The sequence below is a fragment of the Solanum tuberosum genome, unplaced genomic scaffold (genome assembly GCF_000226075.1).
Source record: "Solanum tuberosum cultivar DM 1-3 516 R44 unplaced genomic scaffold, SolTub_3.0 scf00241, whole genome shotgun sequence".
In the NCBI taxonomy this organism is placed as follows: domain Eukaryota; kingdom Viridiplantae; phylum Streptophyta; class Magnoliopsida; order Solanales; family Solanaceae; genus Solanum; species Solanum tuberosum.
In genome coordinates, this window is record NW_006239165.1 from 286,955 (window position 1) to 308,243 (window position 21,289).

Genomic DNA, 21,289 nt, shown 5'->3' on the forward strand with positions numbered 1-21,289 from the left:
TGAATCTATCGTAAAAATACTATAAATCATGATAATTGACAACATAAAATATTTCAAAAAATGTTGTATGTGGGTAGTCTTATTATGCCTTAAATAGCGTCAAAGAAAGTACAGGTTTGTGATCAAAAAACTTATTCTTTTATCCACGCAAACAATCGCTTCAAAAACTCGGTTATTAGCCCCAAAATATATCATTTATATTATTGGGCCCGTGCTATGCACGGGCAACATTATCTAGTATTGACTATAAAACTTAATTAGTGGTCTAAAGTGACTATTTTCCAATTTCATCCAGAAATATCTAGAAGAATTAAGCTCAATTAATAGTGGTTGTGTGCTAAAATAACCATGTCATAATAGATGTGTCAAGTCTAAAGGTAACAAATAAAAATGAATGGATCGAGTAATTAGGTGAAATTTAAGTTATAGCTAAGCACGAAACTTAAATTCTACCTAACGTATAAAAACTAAAGTTTCTATTTAAAACTATAACCTGATTATTTATAAAATTCATTTGATTCTTGAAGAGGGATTAGTAATTATAAAAAGGTGATATTTTGGAGTATCACTCTGATTCTTATCTCAATTGTTGGAAGAATTGCTAGGTTGGCTGTTTAAGATGTTTTGTTTTATTAATATGCCTAATGATATGTTAGTTTTATTTTGTTCTTAGAACTTGAATTTTATTTTAGAGTAGAGAATCAATATTTTGTGCTCGATTCCGGAGAATAAAGTCATCCTTAGTAGGAACCTGATAATGAGGTTTTTTTATGGTGTGAAATCGAATTAATTGAGTCAGTGTGTTGAAGACTGATTGCTTGAAGCAACAAAAGAAAAGGCTTGTTTGGAGAGAGTAGTACTAGAATACTAATACTGCATCCCTTGTATTGTACATCAAGATTATCAACCCCAAATCCTTGCGGTGTGAATTTGGAATAGTCAGGCTCCAATTCGAACCGAATACCAACAAAGTAACAGAAAATCATAACGACATATTGCAAGGAATTGGATATTTCAACTTGATATGTAACCAAAATATACAGTCAAAGAAAGTGGCATTTGTCAACTCTCAACAAATAAATAATGCTCTCAACTGGAATCTGCATCTCTTGGTTGCATTACATTCACTTAATATATACCAAAAGAATAAAGAAATGCCTACAGTTCCGGCAGGAGCTGATCTAGAGTGTTGTCTACTGGTTCACGTGAACACAATAGCTTTTGTCCGTGTACTATATGTATTACAAAATCAACTAAACATTTGACTATGAACCCAATTATTATTTTAGATTAACTTGAGGTCACATATGAACCCATAAACTTCAAATCCTGAATCCGTCTCTGGTTCTGGGGAAGATATTGAATTACTTTATTGCTGGCAAGCAAAATGTTTCACGATAGAGTCTTCAACACCGACCATTTGGATGTAAGAACATCTGCCGTCAGCTCTCTTGCCACTGTCCAGCAGCACAATGCCATTCATGAACAAGATGCAGGGTTACAAAACCACAGAAGAAAACACCAACAGACAGAGGTCAAAGCATGAAAGCTCCTAGATTAGATCTATACACTAAAGATAGTCAAAAAGATTCACTTGAGGACTACTTCTTTTGGGCAAACAAAAGACGAACTTTAGTTTAGACGAGAACAACCAACTCTTGATGTTTGTTTTGATCTATGGTTCCTCGATTATAGTACTTTCCTTCCTAACTTATGCACACATTTTATTCAAATAGACTAAAGGCCTAATGACTGTCCCTTATCACAGAGAGTTATAGTACCTTATAAATGAACGATCAGCAAACATATTAGTAATAGAATCTGGCTGCATTACATAATACTCATAGACGAACGATCAAATATTAGTAATGTTAAATCCAAATGAAAAGACTAGTTCTTTCATAGACTTGTTATCGTATATGAAAAGACGAAGTAACAAATTTACAACACGATTGTCATTGTAGAATCACATTTCTGTTTTAAAAAACTATGTGTCTCATGCTATTTGCAAAAGTTTTCCAGCTGATTGTACATTCTTCAAAAGAGGATTAATAAAGTATACTGACCTTTAGACGATGCAGGCATTACAACAACATGCATAGTTGCATTGTTTGGAGGTAATGCTAAACGGAGAGGATATAAATTCCCATTGAATTTGTTACGCGAACAAACAATAATCTTCTCTAGCCCTGTTTCTTCTTCCAACTTTCTAGTCAGTTCCTCTAATCCATGCCCTTTGAATTGTAAAGAAGGCCCTTCCGCTGAATCATTCACATTTCCATTTTCATCCGCCACATGGTAATAGATAAGCCTACCTTCGGATTTCACAGACTGCACATTAATTTCATACAAATCTAAGACATCAGTTTAATTTGATACAGTGAACACATTGATTTACACTATGAGAACACTTTGTTTGGTTGTAGACGGACCACAAAATCAAATTTATACTTGATACTTATCCAAATTTATCTTAGTTTAAACTAAGCACTTGTTTCAGATTAATTTTGATATAATGAACCAAATAAATCATAAGAACAATATAGTATCATCATCATAATTTTGTTCGCGAACCAAATTCCATTTAGCATCAAAATGTAGCATCAACAGAGTGAACACAAACCTGAGTCCTGGAAAATTTAGCAGATGTTAGACGAAAAGATGAGCTCAAATCATCATCACCCACTGATTCTGATTGCGAAACGCTTTCATCAGGCAATTCAGGCAGTACCTCAACAGTATCAACTGACCATAAGATCCAATCTTGATGTCTATGAGGTATATCATGTGTAACTGAATTCCTCCAAGGAGGTAATCCACTATTCGCCCTTAAAAAATTCCCATATCTAGTTTTCAGCTTCACCACAGATCCCTCTTTTATAGGTTCCCATTCAACTGATGAATCCAATTTACTAGGCAAACTTTGGACAACTTTCTGACCCGTTACCCCGAACAGACGTTGATCGTCTAAAGCCGTTAGGTATTTTCCATAAATACTTTTTAAACGGATCACATTGTCCAATCCTTCAGGGAATTCGACAGTCCATTTAACGGTCCTTGTAGATCCACTGCGATCTTGGTATACGCATTCTTGATCAGGATCAGCGTGTAAGAATTTGTCATGGTTGCTCTTTAGCCTAACGGATTTCGCTTTCTGGAAAAATTCCATTTACAATTGAAGAAAAATTAAATACCAATGATCTTATTGAATTGAGGAAAAAAGGAAGAGTGTGTGTTTGTGAAACAGCTATTATTAATGTATGTAAGATGTCGTAATTGTGTAACGGGCAGGTAGGTAATATGTTGTCTGTGTGAAATCTTTGACTTTAACGTCCTTTTTTTTCTTTTCTTTTTTTGATATATAGTGTCCCCGCTAATTTCATGGGAGTACTTGCTGGCTTGTACTAATATAATATAATATGATAATATATAATTTTGTCGATCAAAACTTAATAAGTATTTTTTGTGTATGCAAATCACATGGATTTTTCTATATATTTTTACTTTTCATTTCAATTTATTTTTCCCCGATATGACTACAAGTTTACTTACCTAACTACATTGAATAGATTTATTGAAAGAAATAACGATGACAATAATAATAATAATAATAGCAAATTCAGTGTAATTTCACAAGTCTGAGAAGGATAGAGTGTATGTATATCTTAGCTCTATCTTAAGAGGGTAGCGAAGTTAAACCCTCAACTCAAAGGAAGATGTAAAAAAGAGAACTAGCAACAAACAAAAACAACAATAAGATAGTAGAATAATCGAGACTAATGAAACAACAACTAGTAAGAAAAATAAAAAAAAATACGAAGAAAAAAAAAGGAATAAAACTAGTACTCCAAGAATGGGAAACCAATATAATATGTCCGACTACCTACTAATATTTTTCTACCTTAATTCTCGACCTCCACATCCTCCGATCAAAAGTTATATCCTTGATGAATTGAATTTGCATCACGTTTGCATTTGATTTATGACTTGCTCATTTTAATAAGTGAAACTTTTATATGAATCTGACTGAAATAAGCTATAAAGAGCGTAATTTTCCTATTATGTGATTACAAACTAAACAAGTAATTTGTTAATGTTTTTAATTAATCAGATATAATCTACATATGTATATACATCTGTTTCATTTATCAATGTGCATGAAAAAAATTAGATCAATTGTTATTAAGATACGTAACGTAATGTAACAATCCCTAGATATTTGTTCAACATGAAAGCAATTTTTTACTAATTTATAGTTCTTATGTAACAAATGATCGTGACTTGTGTCATTTGTTTGGTCCCAGACTGACCACAAAATCAAGTATTTGTATTAGGTGAAGGCATCTTATGTGATAGATGAATTAAAAAATCAACTCTTATAAAACATTAGTATAATTTTTCAAGAATCCAGCGTGCCCCACTCTGGGGCTCTCAGGGGTCATGTGGTAGGATAGATAATAGAGATAGTAATATATAGTTTCTAAATAAAAAAAACTAGAATTATTTTATCTTGAGTTTGATTTGAATATTAATTAATTTTAACATTATTTATTTCATATTTGTAATATAATGATGAGATAATTATTTCATATATATATGATAGATAACCAATCCCATGAAATATCTTAATTTATGAGATAATTTGATTTATCTCATTTTTCATATCAAAATCTTATTCATTGACAAGCCTTAGGCCAATTATGAAGTGTTTTATCCGATGAGTAAGCTTTGAACATGTTTCGGCTTAGATTATATATATGTGTCAATAAATTTATAAAATATATATAAATATTAGATCATAAACTCAGTACATTAAGTTTGATGAAAGTAGTAGAATTATGAATGCAAACTCATAAAATTCAATTTTAAAATTTGTTTCTAAATCAATGTATTATATTGTTCTTTTACTTACTTTGTTTCCTGTTGATCAGTCCTAACTCAAGTAATTACTCTTTTCGTTTCATGATTTGTCACATATTACTTTTTATGAGACAAATTACTTATAACTTTGATGGATGTTTTCCTTTCCTATATTTATATTTTAAATTACAATTTATATATAATATTTTTCATATATTTTTTTAATATTAAAATTTTAAATAAATTAACTTTAAAAAGGATCAATAATTTTTGAAAAATAAAACATGACAATTATTACGGAACAGATGGAGCGAGGTGTCACGTCGGTGGACATATTATAAGTAGAGTTTCATTAATTTGGCGTTTGGGATGCTTAATTAATCAGCACATGTTGATACTCTATTTTTCCTGATTCTCATGTGAAATTGTCGGCCAGTTTGACAAGGCACACCCAGTCATGAACTTGTGAGTAATTTTCGTTTAGATATTTTTACAATAATTCGTTTTAATTAGGCAACTAAACACATTAAAAAGGGTCATATAAAGACATTTTAAGATTTTGGAAATTTCTTTTGCATGTTTTCAAGTGTTGCGAATTTTCTTGAACGACAGGTGTCTTTGGAAACATGGATAGTGTTGTATGACTGTGTACATGTCATAAGGTATTAGGTTAAGTATCGGTGCAATTCTTGTATTTAGCTATTACCATTGAGTAGAGTTAAGTTAATCATATGAAATATTCTTTGTTCATAATTATTTGTTTAATTTTCATTTTTTATTTGTCCATTTTGATAAATCAAGAAAGGATAAATTATTTTTACATATTGTATCCTCAATTAATTAATTTTAAAAAGATAGAACTTCTTAAAATTCTTGAATTTTGAATTCTTCATTATTAAATAAGATTAAAATAGTAAACTCGCTATATTAATTATTATTTTCTTAATAGGCGTGTCAATTTAAAAGGGGATAAGTAATTTGGAACACAAGGAGGAGGAGTATATCATGTCCTTAAATTATATACACTCTCAGCTTTAATTAGAAAACACCTTAGATTTTACAACTTATTGAGTTGAAAGTGTGTGATTAATAGAAGTAATATTTTTTTAATGGTTAACTTATCTATCTACCTACTTGACATTTAAAAAAGCACATAAAAAAAAATTAAATTTAAATCAAATGTGTATAATATAAAAATATTTTATAACACGTCGAAATTCAAATGTCTTGTCCTTACTATGCAAACTAAAAGAAAAAATGTCATAAATAGTCCATTAACTATAGAAGTAGGTTTAAAACGGTCCCTTAATTACTCACTTACCAAATTTAGTCCTTCGAATATTCAAAATCAGTAAGTGTAGTTAAGAGATCAAACCTGATAAATTTTTTAAATAATTAATGAATTAAATTCAATAAGTGAATAGTTAAAAGACCATTTTAAACCTACTCTTATAATTAAGGGGTAATTTTATAACATTTTCTCCGAACTAAAATATACAACTTAGATCGAAATTCTCCCCCACATATATCTTACCGCACTTCCGAAATGTTCTCCAACAATGTATCTTGGCCAAACAATGAAACACTGGTAAAACAAAAGAGGTTACATCTCATAACAAGAACAAAATGGTATTTGCAAATATCATTTGAATTAGCTTCACTTTAGACTTTGGCTTCTCCCATATATTAATAATTTCAAAAGACCCTTTCAAATATATGTGCACATCTTTCAATCCTCCAAAGATCAATTCTCTCATGCATGTATACAAAAGGGTCTTTTGAATGTTAATAGTCATAATCATCATAGATTGTATATAAGAGTTTGTTTTTTCCTAATTAAATTAGTAACATTTTCTTCAAGTTTGTAATTAATCTGAGCGATTTTGAATTTGAGGCTTGGAATTAATTAGCATATGGAATACTTGGAGAATGCGAAAACTATTCGTCTGAAAACGCACAATGGAAAATACCTCACAGCAAGCAATGATGAGAAATCTATACGCCAAAAACGTGATGGCTCAACTGTAAATGCACTTTGGGCCGTTGAATTTTTGGATGGCCAACAATACTTGCGCCTTAAAAGTTGTCATGGAAAGTACTTGACAGCTTCAAATGTTCCATTACTTCCTAAGGTAATTTCTCAACCATCATTTTCATCACATTTTTCCAAATTGGGGGTAGGATGTGGGGAATCAAGAGTCCAGATAGTCAACCAACTTAGCTACGAGGGCTTTTGTTGTAGTGGAAACTGGAAATTAGATCAGATATCTCACGACAACATTCCTATTTATATTATGTCTCAACAGGTAACGGGATCAAGAAAGGTCATGCAGACGTTGCCTAAGAAACTATGTTCCGCAACAGAATGGGAGGCTGAACAAGATGGATCGTTATATCAAATTCGTCTAAAGACGCGATATGGCCATTTCCTGAGACCCTTTGGAGGAATACCACCATGGAGGAACATTGTTACCCATGATGTTCCTCATAGGAAAAAAGCAACTCTATGGGAAATTGAAATTATGGAGACTCACAAAAAAGCTCTACCTGCACCAACAAATTTCGCCCATATTACCAAAGCATTCTCTTGTAATTTTACTGAGCCCATATAAACAAATGAGTTGTATACATATCATTCTAATTTCTGGGAGCTTTTTATTTCATTAGTAACTCAAAAATCAATCCATGTTTCTGGTAACAACATGTCTATGTATAGTTGTTTTGCTATAACTTGTTATTACTCCCTATTGTCTCTAATTATTTATCCACTTTTGAATTAACACATCTATTAAAAAAATAATTAACATAATGCGTTTGTCATTTTACCCTATTTTAGTTATGAATGGATGAATTAAAAATTTAAATTTTTTAGGAAGTTTTACATTTTTCAAAATGATAAAAAAAAATGATTCTTTCTTGATTTGTCAAAATGAACCAATAAAAAAAAAAAATAGTAGATAAATAGTTAAGAAATATGCGATTATTAGTAACAAGCAAAAAATTAAAATCGAGGTGTATATATGCTAAATTGCATTTCATTTTTAAATGTGTATACAAACAACATTAATTTTGGGAATTGAATTTAGTACTCATTTGCTTTTCATTCTATATAATCAACATGTGGCAACAGTGCAACTTCTACGCATGGCTGCACAAACGGTATTTTCTCCATATTCAACTTAAACTCAAAATCTTTAAACTCAAAATCTTTAATTAAAGATAAAGTAGTAATCAACCACAACTCATGTTAATTTAATAACCACACTTTGGAAGAAAAATAGCAAGTTAGAGAGAGTATTATTAACCTTAGTTAAAATGGAAAAATCTTTTTGGGCAGAATGACATTTAATCTATGTTATTTTACCTTTTAAAATATTTTTATCCTTTTAACTTTAATACATTTTAACTAAAAAATGAAAAAAAAATCAATTTGTTTTAAAATAAAAAAATATTATAATTTTTTTTAATTTTCTGGCCAAAATTTGACCAAATTTTCTGATCATTTAGCATTTTCCAGTTAAAATTGTTCGGTTAAAAAATCTGATATGTTGAATTGTTGAGAACTCTTAGGACCCATTTGGTCATAGATTTTCCAAGTAAAATTTGAAGAAAAATTAGACAAATAATATTTGTCCGTATAATTTATCATTATTTGACAAATATTTTTGATAAATAACCCAAATTCCCAAACATAAAAAAAATTATATTTTAATCAAATCTCATTATTTAAGAGCTTTTAAAAATTAACTCTACACCAAACTTTTATATTTTACTGAGCCCATATAAACAATTGAGTTGTATACATATCATTCTAATTTCTAGGAGCTTTTTATTTCATTAGTAACTCAAAAATTAATCCATGTTTCTGGTAACATGTCTATGTATAGTTCTTTTGCTATAACTTGTATTTACTCCCTCTGCCCCTAAATATATTTCCACTTTTGAATTAACACATATTAAAAGAACAATAATTAATATAATAAATTTATCATTTTGGCTTCTTTTAATCGGAATTGAAACTTTAAGATATTTCAATTCTACATTTTTTGAAATTAATTAAGGGTATTATAAATTTAAAAAAATTGTCATTTCTTGATTTGTTAAAAGAAAAAATAGGATTAATAGTTAGCAAGTATGTGAAATTAATAACAAGGCAAAATGAAAATCAAGGAGTATATATACTAGATTACATTTCTTTTTTAAAGTATATAGAAGCAATATTAATTATCGGAGTTGAGATTAATACTCATTTGCTTTTTATTCTATTTAATCAACATGTGGCAAGAGTGCAACTTCTACGTGGCTGGGACATCTCAACAGATTTTTCTCCATACTGAGCTTAAACTCAAAACCTCTAATTAAAGATAAAGCGAAATAACCAATACACCACTTTGGAAGAACAAGAGCAAGATAGAGAATATTTTTAACCTTAGTTAAAATTGATAGGTTAATAAATCTGGTCTGTTGAATTGTTGAGAACTCTTAAAACTGTGCACTGGTTATGTTTCGTCATAGTAACTAAATTGGTTATAACTATTTTGGAAAAAATAACCCAAAGTTCAGATAAAACGTGAATTCTGCTCAGGATACATGAATGTATTCTCATAGATTTCTCTCTGAAGTCTGACATGTGAAATTTTCATGAATTCTTCACAGCAGAGAATATCCAAATAACACAATCACATTAAAAACAAATTGAATATATCGTATGGCAATACAGTAAAATAATCACATTAGTCACATGATATATTAGTACAAGGCATGCCATCATTGAGCTACTGTATCTCACAAATCTAAAAAAAAAAGACTAAAAAGTGTAATAGAAAAATTTGGGAGATCAGAAGAGTAAAAAAAAGAGGTGTTATCTGTCACTGTTCAATCAGAAACACGGACCAATTTCATTCATCACATCTCCCAAATACTACAAGCAAAACATCAAAATTCCAAAAATTAATCTAACGCCAAATCCAAAGTATATTACATATATATAAAGTAATCATCAGAGACTTAAATACTACGAATCATAGAATTTACCATCATATTGTTGCAGTTTTTTTCTCATCATCTGATTTCGATTTTATCATCCAGTAAAATTGTACTAATTCAAGTATTTCAGATTCTTCGACAATTGTTAAATGACTAAATCAGATACATCTAATACAAAATTGACCTAAATAATAATGTATCATCGTTTACTGAACCATTCCATCATAAATTAAGTCAAGTGGTTCACCCAATAACAATGCAATTCTTGATATCCCTGACATTTACGAGAGACCCATTCACAAAGAAGGCAATAGATCCCTGCTTTTTTAATCAGGTTTTTTAAAAAGTAAGTTCAAGTTCAAGAGTAGAAAGCTCAGAAGCCAAGCGTAACAAGAAAATTTCATTGAAGATCCAAGCTGATCCAAGCTTAAAATAGATCTCCTTACATGTTCGCTATCTCATCAATGCTTAAAATAATTTGACTACTATTAATTTGAAGGAATGCTGGGGATAAAAATTAACATCCTCCAATCGTGATAAGTAGCGTTATCTAGGCACCGTGCAAAAGGTAGTTTCTCATAGAAATAAGAAGAAAATACCCGTTGTCTGAGATATGCCATTGAAAACAGTGTATATATATAAATATATCCAAGATATTGTGTCAAGAGAGTACAATTAACTCTAATGGATCTTCATCTTGGATTTGTTTAGGCTTCATGCGGCAGACGGGTTACCATTAACAGGCACCTGCTGCAGACTCTTGTGTGAAGCCATAATTAACAACATCCAAAACTTAGCAAAGGAATTTCTGTGATTCATAACCATTAGCAAAAATTTAAATCATGTAAACACATAAGTTGCAAACAATCAATGGTATAATGTGATGTAAAACTATAAAAAGTGTAAATTTTGCTCAGATACATGAATATCTTCTCATAGATTTCTCTCTGAAGTCTGACATGTGAAATTTTCATGAATTCATCACAGCAGAAGACCCAAATAATTTTCAAAAAATTCACATTAAAACAGTTTCAAATAGGAAAATACAAATAGCTCTCATACTTGAAATTTTTTTATCTACTCATGCTTTAGATCGGTATAGCGTATATTGCCACAAGGCATACAATCACTGAGCTATTTTTCACAAATCTGGCAATAAAATATAAAAATATAAAATAATACTCAATAATAATGAGAGATCAGTAGAGTAAAAAAGAAAGGTGTTATCTGTCACTGTTCAATCAGAAACACGGACCAATTTCGTTCATCATATCTCCCAAATACTATAACCAAAACAACAAAACTCCAGAAATTAATCTAACACCAAAATCTAATTCTGTTACAGATATATAAAGAAATCATCAGAGACTTAAATACTACGAATCATGGAATTTACCATCATATTGTTGCAGTTTTTTTCTCATCACCTGATTTCAATGAACAAAAAAGCTTCAAACAAAAATCGTAATCAATAAAAAGAAGCACCAAATTGAGGCGGCGGCCGGCGAAGAAAACAGCGCAAATTAATATACATTCGTTATAACACCATAAGGTTATTTATAGCTACTAGCAACCCAACCTGACTCTTAAACCCTAATTTCATATTCTTTCAAAGTGGACTGGGCTGGGATAGATAAACCTCAACGTTGGACTAGTTCTGATGAGGCTTAGTTTGATGCGGCCCACTTTAATTTTGAACAATTACCATTCACAGCCACTGATTTATAAGGAAAAATTATATGAAATAGCAAATTATTAATTTAAATTTAATGTTATACAACGGTTTCATTTAATTTTAATTCATAGAAAATTGTTTGCCACTCGCCTCTCTGCCCAGCGAATCTCGCTCACCTTCTCAGATCTCGCTCACATCGCCTCTCTCACTTTATACGAACACAAATGTATAAATTGTGTTTCTATTTGTATAAAGCGAGAGAAAATTGTATATACAAATACAAATACATATATTTTCGTCATATACACTTATAATTATACAAATACAGATCTTTTCACTATCCTGTTTTCTTTTGTTTTTCTCTCTTTCTCGCTTTATACAAACACAGATTATACAATTGATTCGTATACGTATATCGAAATATGCATATTAATAGACATATTCGTATATGTATACCAAAATATACAAATTAATAGTCATTCGTATATTCATATCGAAATATACATATTAATAGTCATATTCGTATATGTATACCGAAATATACATATTAATAGTCATAACAAACATAAAGTTTGTTGTGGAGCGCAATTATACAAACTATAGCTATAGTATACAAATATGATTTTTATGTTTCCTAAACCTAAAATTTACTCTATTATAAATGTTGACTTACCGATTCTCAGCTAATCTATATTAATATCACTCTCATCTTATTTCCTCTTTATATTAAAAATATATTTTATCTCGCTATATAAAAAGTTACCTACACGGCTACACCAACTGCAAAAGTTACTCTCTTCAATTCAAAAAATAAACATACTTAATTCAAATAGAAAATCAACACAAATTATTTAGATAAAATATATTATTAATTCTAGTGATAACATTATATGTTTAGTGAAAAGGTAATAGAACTTTGTTTGATATTTTAAAATTTTTGAACTAATCTATTTAAAACTTACTATCTATTAATATATTTTCGATAATAAGAACAAACATATTCTATTGTAACAAATCACTAACATTTTATTAACTTGAAAAAACATTTTACATATTATATAATAAGATACTAACTCTTTGCTTCCAAAATTATAAATTACTCTTATTTAGAAGTGGCACTTTTAAAGGACTCACAAGGGCAACTATGTAATTTTACCATTAATTTTAGGGGACTTCTAAAGGATGAACAAGCACTTGGACCAAAGGCTGTTCAAATTGTACTGTGAATAACATCTGAAAATCATAAGTTACGTAATTATGGAGTTCAACAAAAAACTTGGATCAAAAGTTGTTTAAATTATATTGTGAATAACATCTTAAAATCATAAGTTATGTAATTATGGAGTTCAAAAAAAAATTGGACCAAAGGCTGTTCAAATTGTACTGTCAAATGTAATAACTTTTTCTCTTTTTTGGCACAATTACATTCGCTTTCAAAACTCATCAAATTGTCAGAAGACACATCACTAAATAATTAGACCAAAGCCGGTTCAAATTTTACTATGAAATGTAATAATTTTTTCTCTTTTTTGGCACAACTTCATTGGCTATCAAACCCCCCCACCAAGTTTTAAGAAGACACATATACTTATACTATGACGTGTCTTCTTTGTATTATATATATTTATTACTCATAGAACACAAATTTATTATGCTTCCATTCATGAAAAACTTTTGCTCCCTTTCTCTGATATTTTTTGCCCTTTTCCTGTTTTTCCTCTTCCCATTTTCAATTTTTCTTGCAGATTTTGGTTGTCACCAAAGTAGAAAATTAAAATGGAACAAAATTAGAGGTGTTATTTTCACTTTACATTCCAATTTTATTACTCAGTAGACAGATTTGGGGGTATTTATTATATTTTTTAATGTTTCAGCATGTTAGGGATAATTATATTCTTGCATGTTCCTAATTTGATTCGAAGTATTCATATTGTGTTTTCATTACATTTTCTGATTTTTCAGTATGTGGAGGGTAATTATGTCCTTGCATGTTCCTAATTTAATCGCCCATGTTCATGCAACTACAAAAAAGAAAAAACTTTGACTCAATAGTGATGTTATCATGCAGATACTACTGTTTGGTTAAATATATTTCATACAGACATGGTACTAAGATTGAACATCGATCAAATAGCATTTGACACACGAGATTGGATTTGCAAAGTTCAAATTGTGGAAATCGGACTCCCGCGAGAAAGTCATGACAAGAAATGTAGATTCCAAAATTTGATTTTGGAAAATGAAGAGGTGAGCTCATTATATTTTATCTCATGAATATTCTTTTTACCTCTGCTGAACATTTTTCCTCGATTTTCCTGTTTATAAGTGCTTAGAGTTAGACTTTATTTGCATTGTTGAGTAGTATAATCTCAGCTTTCTATAACTCTTACTTTCAAGAATGCCACATTAAGGCAGTTATGTATGTCGACGAAATTGAACAGTACGCAGATAAGCTTACATTCATGGATACCTATCTCATTTCTACCGCAAGAATTAAAGTCTCGTCAACTTCATACGGCAAGCCAATACGTAAATTTTACTGGGTTCTTGACAAAGAAATAGTAATTGAACATGTCAAACCATCTAACGAACTTGAGAAACCGCTTCCACCACCAACCAAGCTGAATATCACAACCTTTGACCGCATTCCTTATATGATCGTTGATTATATTGCTGAAATTGGTATATTGATCCTAATAGCTATTATCATGCTAAAATATACATGTTTACTAATACACACACTTATAACATTTCATTATGTATTATATAAGCAAATATACTAACAATCGTTCTTCGTTATGGTCCTAAAAAATATGCAGGTCACAGTCATATAAGTGTCGAGAAATTACCATTTGTGACAATCAGTAAGTATAACATTTCACCTTATATTTTCTCATTTAATGAAAAGATTTTGAATAAGTAAACATTTTTTTATTTGTTTGATCGGATCATCAGTTATCGTCTGGTCGTTATCATGGTACTTAATCTTCTCTCTTCACGCTCTCGGGAAAAATCAATTTCTCCTCACTCTATGGGAGGATTTTGGAGAAATATAAGGAAATGAAATTAAAGCTAAAATGGAAACAGATGCAGATCTTATTGTAATCCTTGGAAGGAGTACGTATATGAATATCTACTGATAATTATCAAGGTACATACGGGCTGAACTTTTTACCAACATAATTTTCGAAAATAACAAAACGTTATATAAGTTATGTGTTATACAGGGCTGTCACTGCAGAATAGGTTCAATTCCACAATACGTGTGGATCCAACTTACCCACAGGCAGTAGAACTCATCAACTGGTACTCACATTTCATCATTATTCTCTAGCTTTAATTTGCATTTAAAGAACCTACTAAACATATTATTAGGTGTAACCATAGGGCAAAAGGAAACAAAACAATGTTATTAAGTCGTGCGTCAGAAAAAACCTCAACAAGCTCATCTGCCCCTCCTATGGTGGTGACTCGTACCGGCCGACAGGTTATCTCTATTGCAGAAATTTCATCACCAGCTTCTGTAAGTCATACTTCAAGCCGATCATTTAAGAGTATGCTTATTAATTTTCTGGTTGTCTAGCTTTGGCTAAATAAAAAAATAAATTATATTTATTCATGAGTAATTTAACACGTATAATGTATGTGATATTTTTCGACAGATGGGACTCTTCTATGTTGAGGGAGAAATGGCAATATCAAATGAATTGCAAATGTTTTGTGTACTTGAATGCCCAGGCTGCAAACAGAAGAAGCGCACAAGTTTTGTGTACTTGAATGCTCTCTATGACGACGAAAGACATATTTGGCATAACTTGCGCTAAGGTGATCTGTCATTTCCGATGGCTACTTCTACACGTCTATTGTTGCAACACCATATATCTTGATCAGAAACAGTTTAGAATATATGCTTATTTCTAAAGAGTTTTTCCTGACTCTTTATATTTACAAAGGCAATCATTGTGTGTTAATCATGTCCATGAGATTTTGTCGAACAAACTATTTCAAATTCAGTTAAGGAAGTCATCTTGGGGAAACTAAAATAACACACATATAACTTTGTCCATTCTTTCATACGTGGAAAAGGAACAGACTCTTCCGCCCAGCACTACTGACAGGAATTTCAAAAAGAACAGGCATTTGGGAATAAGTGACGTGGGGGTGATGGCAACAACTATTGCAGTTGGTTCTTCAAGTGGGAGGCCGAAATTTGAACCACCCACACCAACAAAAAAAAGTGTAAAAGGTCAGTCTACATCTGACTTTCACATTTATTTTTGGAATAAACTTTCCTGTAAGCTATTCAAACTACAAAAAATATATTATATAAACATCAACAATTCCTATGAAAATCACCATAAAGCAACACAACTTCCATCCAAAAGACATACATAAATACAATCCAAATATTTGATACTATTGGAAGCATTTACAACCCAATTAGTTTACTTTGCCAATACTTTTTTTTTCCTTCAAAGTTATGATTCATCTGGGATTTCAATTTTTTTTTTAATTGTGTTGGATTTTGATGGTTCTGAGTTGGGTTAGTGATGTAATTAAATTCCTTTATAGGAAGAAAAGTATGGAGAATCAAGAATCTGGATTAGATTATTTTAGTTCTAACAATCTGTGTGTGTTTGTAAAGTTATAAAGCATTCAAATGTCTTTTCGTTTTATGGAAATGAATTGTGAACTATTACAATACCAACAATCCAATACACTTATGGAGCATCTATTCTCTCAAACACCCAACTTGGTTCCAAGAATGATAGACCTCTATTATACTAATTACAGAGATGATCATCTGAACATGCTGATCACACATAGATTCATTGGAGAATCTATCACTTTTATCGATTTCATGACTTTCTTACTATTTGATACCTAATGGGCATATAAATTTACCTTAAAAGTTCTACTCATTGTGGGTGATTAGCTCTTTTCCCCCCTCCTTCACCTGTCGATGTATCAAGACTTATTTGATCGCTTTATAAATGAATTCTCTGAAATATAACATCATATCAAGATTTATTTGATCATGTCTCTATACCCTGCTGATTAATAGAAATGAATTTGTTCTCATCAATGTTGATGAAGTTGGAAGAGTAAATGCTTGAGTAAATTTAAAGAAAATTTCAGTCTTTCTAAAGTTTACCTCCTTTATTTTTGGGGTCACTGAGGGTGTTAATTGACCATATTTTGCTCTTTCTGAAGTTACCATTTGCTCATTTCCAGTTTCTGTGCTAAAAAGGTGCCAATTTGGAGGATAAAGTTTCGAACTTTTTCTTCCGTTTTGAGGAATTCTAAGATTTAAATTATTTTGCTATGTGTTGCTATATTTTCAGTTTCTGACAGACTTTAAACTGTCTAATTGCAGGAACTCCCTTACTTGATTTTGTGAGTTTTGCTTAATGAAGTTTTTGGATTCTTAGTCGGTACAAGTTCGCTCAATAGGGAGAATGAAATGAATCGGTTATTTAACTTTTAGGGATGCCTTCATTATTTAGCTTTCCGGTAATGTTTTATCCCACATTTTTGTGTCATATATCACTTTTCAAATAGTTTCACTTCCATCATCAACCACCTCAACTTTGTGAATTTACTAACATTACACAATTTTCTGAGGATCCCCCAACAACTCCCTATGCTATGTTTTTTTGAATGCAGAAGAGTAGATACTAAGAAGCGAACTCCGACGTCCTTTACATATGATAAACAATGACATAGTAATCTTATATGTCAAAATTGAAATGTTGACACCTAATTTTGACATTCTCCGATAATAATTAATTTTTGAGCTTCTTAATTTCTAAACGCTTTAAAATAATCAGCTTTATAAAATTCAAAATAGTTTCGAGGTTAGTTTAAATCCTTTCAGTCAATTTTTATAGTTCTTTGAATATAAATATATTTCATATAATTATATACGTAATGAGTATATTTTATAAGTGTTTGAAAACCATATCAAAGATTTTTTCTTTGCTAAAATAAATATTTTATTAATTTGGTTTTGGTTTGAATTATAGTTTTTGATTTTGAATTAATTAGTTTATATGAAAATCTATTAGTTTATAATTAAGTTATTTATTCCATCTCGTTGAGATTAATAAGCTAATAAATTAATTATATTAATTCATCTTATTTTGATTTTTAATCGAATTCACAAAAATAGTTTAATTCGGCTATGGTCGAGACTTCGATTGGTCATAATTGTAACTCACATGGTCTTTTCTCAAATTACAAATCTATTCACTTGATAATCTTACCTTCAATTTTCTAATAGGCCAATTTTGGGGCCTTTTCCAATTTCAGCAGCCCGCATTCTTATTTTCAACCCCCAATCGCAAACCCAATTCCCTTTATATTCCAGCAAGACCAGCCCACCCAATTCCCAGTCGACCCGACCCAACTCCAATTCAAAAGGAAACCCAGAACACTTCCAGCGTACAACAACAGTTCACAGCGATACCACACGGCATCTTCACGCCTGCTTCGAACGACGCCAACGATTGCACCAAACGACAATCCCAAGCGACGCTAACATCCACAAGGAGACGGCGTGCTCACAACATCGTTGCGTGCACGTAGTACGTTGCAAATCTTTGTCGTCAACAGTACACCCGCACATCTCTTTTAGCAGGAAAAACAACAAGCATTTTCATCCTTGGGGCTGTGAGATCAAGACACGTTTCACCCCAAGGACAATCGAACATATCGAGTCCATCCATCCCCTTTCCTCTTCCATAATAGAGAGAAAATTTCAGAAAAAGTATGCATCCCTTTAATGGTGAAAGGATTTGGATTTTGAATTTCGAAATGGGCCCTTGCCCCATCCAAATTTTTATCCATTTCCCCCTAACAATTTGGAACCCGAGAAGTCTTCAATAAATAGTTCATGATCCTTCTTTGTTTAGTGGATTTTTTTTTTTGGAAGAGGGAGTTAGCCTAAAAGACCAAAACTCACTGAATATATACAGTTCTACGGTTACATACGAATTTTTGAGAATAGTATTTTGGAACGTTGGAGACCACAATCCAGATTCGTGTGTAGTTCTTGTTCTTGGTCCTCGGAGTCCTTGGAGTCGTGTTCCAATGGTGAAGTCGTTGGTCCCTGCTAGTTTTTTGGTCCCAATCGTTGCTCCCTTAAAGGTAAATCTCTTCTAATTCTGGCTAGGTTTGGATGTCGAGCTAATGTTATGGCCTATATTAGCATCATTGTTCTTATGTTCCTCTTTGTGAACTCACTTTGCTAGTTACTTCATGTATGTTTGCCTTGCTGTTTTTGAGTTTGTATTTTCTTGTTGTTGTCGTCTTGTAGCATCGATAGTTTACTCGTGTTGCTACTGTTGTCGTTGTCTGCTGTTGTTTTCTCAGTAAAGTGAAGGGTAAAATTTCCTAGCTAGTTGACATGAAGTTTGCATATTATATTATTTACTATGAGTTAGAGGCAGTTGCCCACCCCTTCCTCATCTTTTAGGTCTCTTCAGACTATCTACTCAACTGACTCTTATCTGTGTCAACATATTCTTGCCTACATTCCCCTCCGTTTAGATTATTCGAAATATTTTTCCCTGTCTCATATTTTCGAGATCCTGAATCACTTGTCTTGTTGCTATTGATAGGGATAAGTTAATTTTAGCTTTATGTTTATGTTTAATTTTGTGTAATTTTTATTCTAGTTTGGACAGTAAGTGAGCATGCCGTTTTTGGGTTCGTATTTTGTCAATTTGCCTCTCGTGATTTTGAAAGCTCACCAATTTTGATATGGGCATTGTAATTTTTCAGCAGGCCTTAATCTTTCACATCATGTTTTGTTTTGTTCTAGATAGTATTCCACGGTTTATTTTATTTTAATTTGGGAATTTGGAAGCTGTTGGGATCCTTGTGGTTTACATCGCAAAGCGTTTGTGATACTCGACGTATGGTACATTAAGTAGCTCGTTTTGCTTATACCATCATGATTTTATTCCTCTGTCGAATCTGTTTGGAGCAGTAGCTTGAGTATAAAATTTTGTTTGTTAGCATGATTTGTGGCCGTTAGTTTCTCTCTCGAATTTGTCCCCCCCTCCCTTTATTCAAATCTTCCGCATCTAGTCTGATCGAGTTCATCTTGCTATGTCATTCTAAGAGTTAATGTGATAAATTGTCGTAGATATGTTATTATTTATGTTATTTCGAAGCTCTAACTCTTACTATCTTTCGGTTGCATGTGAAATTTGCTCGAGTTCATCATGAACTCCCTTTTGTTCCCTTCGCATTCCATTTGGGCCATGAAGGCCCAAATTTCTTTATTTTCGAGTCGGCCAGCCCCCTTGAAATTGATGCACATGTCTCAAAAAATACAATCATACACATTCAATGAAAAAATACAAATCAAAGTGGCTATACAGGAAAATAGACATGAAATACGATCCGTATACACTGGTATACGCTCAGGGTATACATAATCTCAAAGGCAAAATGGGCCTAAAGCCTTAAATAATACACAACAGGTCCAAATAGTGGGAAAATGGGCCAAAGCCCAATGAGACAAATCAGAAAATTGAAGGAGAGCAAATGGGCCAAAAGTCCAATTTAATTGGGTTTGGGCCAAAGTCCAAATTTAATTATTTCCTTCCCTCTCTTATTATTTATAGGGAAAATTTTCAAAACAGCAATATTTTATCTTTTAGTGGGACTCCTTAGCAACAGTTTCATTATTTATTAAAAATGTCATTACTTTAGTTTGTTAATGGATTAATTATGTATTTATTTTATTTTGATTAATTTGAAAGAATACAAAATTAATAACAGAAAAGAGAAAATCATGGAACAAAAAAATTCAAAAAAGGTAAAAAAAAGGTTTTAAATACAAAGCAGTTACCTTTTGAAAAAAATTCTAAATCTCTTTCTTTCTATCGAGACTTTTTTTTCTTTCTTCTTAAGAACATAAAAAAAATATTAAAAACAATTTAGTTTGTCTTCCGAATCATTCATCTTATAACTTTCAAAGATTCTTCAAGTTGAATACGGAATATTTTTTGAAACGAAAATTTTCAAAATTGAGGAATATAAATTTGTCGCATCCAGTGAACAATCGAAAAACAGTCAGGTATTTTTTTTGATTTTTTTTCTTGTTTGGATGAAATATTCACATATGTCGAGTATAATTGTTATTTTTTTTCTTGATTAAATCAGTGAAATCTTTGTACGTATCGGGATTTATAGCTTTTTACGGATGTTTTGTAATATAGGGATACAATCATAACAATTCTGGACAGCGTACAACTATGGAGTAAAAACCATCAACTAATTAGTGGTTGTATACAGATTTTTGTTGACTTGTAGTGATTGCTGGATACAATTAAGTTGTATTCAAACTAAAATGTATTTATATAGTTTGTTATATTATTATTATTTCACTGAAAATATTGTTTTCGAAAAACATAGAATAAGTTGTATTAAAATAATTGTATTTATATTACAATATCCAATTTTGTTATTTTATTAGTATTTCGCTTTAAAATTGTAGCAACTATTTTTCTAGCTCAGTTTGTATTCCAAAAATAATTATGTATTTCAATATCATTTTGTATTTCAAACGCAAAATGAATACAAATAAGTTTGTATCCTTTCTTAATTCGTATTTATATGTAATGATTAGATTATATTGGGATACAATCAGTAACATTTTTGTAATAAATAAAAGAAAAATATATTTGGCAGTTATGTAATACAATTTTGATCACTCGGATACAATTTTTAGTTTTCACTATGAAAGTAAAATAT

The 21,289-nt window shown here is 31.0% G+C and overlaps 2 protein-coding genes and 1 long non-coding RNA gene across 3 annotated transcripts; 1 reads left to right on the forward strand and 2 right to left on the reverse strand.

Annotated features, from left to right (window-relative positions):
* Positions 1 to 993: 993 nt before the first annotated feature.
* LOC102580783 (uncharacterized) lies at positions 994 to 3,268 on the reverse strand. Its single transcript, XM_006357064.2, has 3 exons — positions 2,624 to 3,268; positions 2,067 to 2,331; positions 994 to 1,457 (listed from the first exon to the last, which is right to left on the reverse strand). The coding sequence occupies exons 1-3, from the start codon at positions 3,167 to 3,169 to the stop codon at positions 1,393 to 1,395; spliced, it is 876 nt and encodes a 291-aa protein (XP_006357126.1). The 5' UTR covers positions 3,170 to 3,268; the 3' UTR covers positions 994 to 1,392.
* A 3,216-nt stretch (positions 3,269 to 6,484) lies between these two features.
* On the forward strand, positions 6,485 to 7,501 carry LOC102581123 (uncharacterized). The gene is made up of 2 exons (XM_006357065.2): positions 6,485 to 6,992; positions 7,167 to 7,501. Exons 1-2 carry the CDS (start codon positions 6,774 to 6,776, stop codon positions 7,470 to 7,472), a joined length of 525 nt encoding a protein of 174 aa, XP_006357127.1. The 5' UTR covers positions 6,485 to 6,773; the 3' UTR covers positions 7,473 to 7,501.
* A 2,024-nt stretch (positions 7,502 to 9,525) lies between these two features.
* Positions 9,526 to 11,377, reverse strand: LOC102581458 (uncharacterized). Its single transcript, XR_368095.2, has 2 exons — positions 9,895 to 11,377; positions 9,526 to 9,781 (listed from the first exon to the last, which is right to left on the reverse strand). It is a non-coding gene; the product is annotated as an uncharacterized lncRNA (long non-coding RNA).
* Positions 11,378 to 21,289: the final 9,912 nt, after the last annotated feature.

What these genes read in the sequence shown, in the direction of transcription:
- LOC102580783 (XM_006357064.2), bottom strand. Translation starts at nt 3,169, where the DNA reads ATGGAATTTTTCCAGAAAGCGAAATCCGTTAGGCTAAAGAGCAACCAT. An exon ending in CTAAATTTTCCAGGACTCAG is followed by an intron (nt 2,332 to 2,623) that starts GTTTGTGTTCAC and finishes ATTAATGTGCAG; the next exon opens with TCTGTGAAATCCGAAGGTAG. An exon ending in AATGCCTGCATCGTCTAAAG is followed by an intron (nt 1,458 to 2,066) that starts GTCAGTATACTT and finishes GCTGCTGGACAG; the next exon opens with TGGCAAGAGAGCTGACGGCA.
- LOC102581123 (XM_006357065.2), top strand. Translation starts at nt 6,774, where the DNA reads ATGGAATACTTGGAGAATGCGAAAACTATTCGTCTGAAAACGCACAAT. An exon ending in ATGTTCCATTACTTCCTAAG is followed by an intron (nt 6,993 to 7,166) that starts GTAATTTCTCAA and finishes ATGTCTCAACAG; the next exon opens with GTAACGGGATCAAGAAAGGT.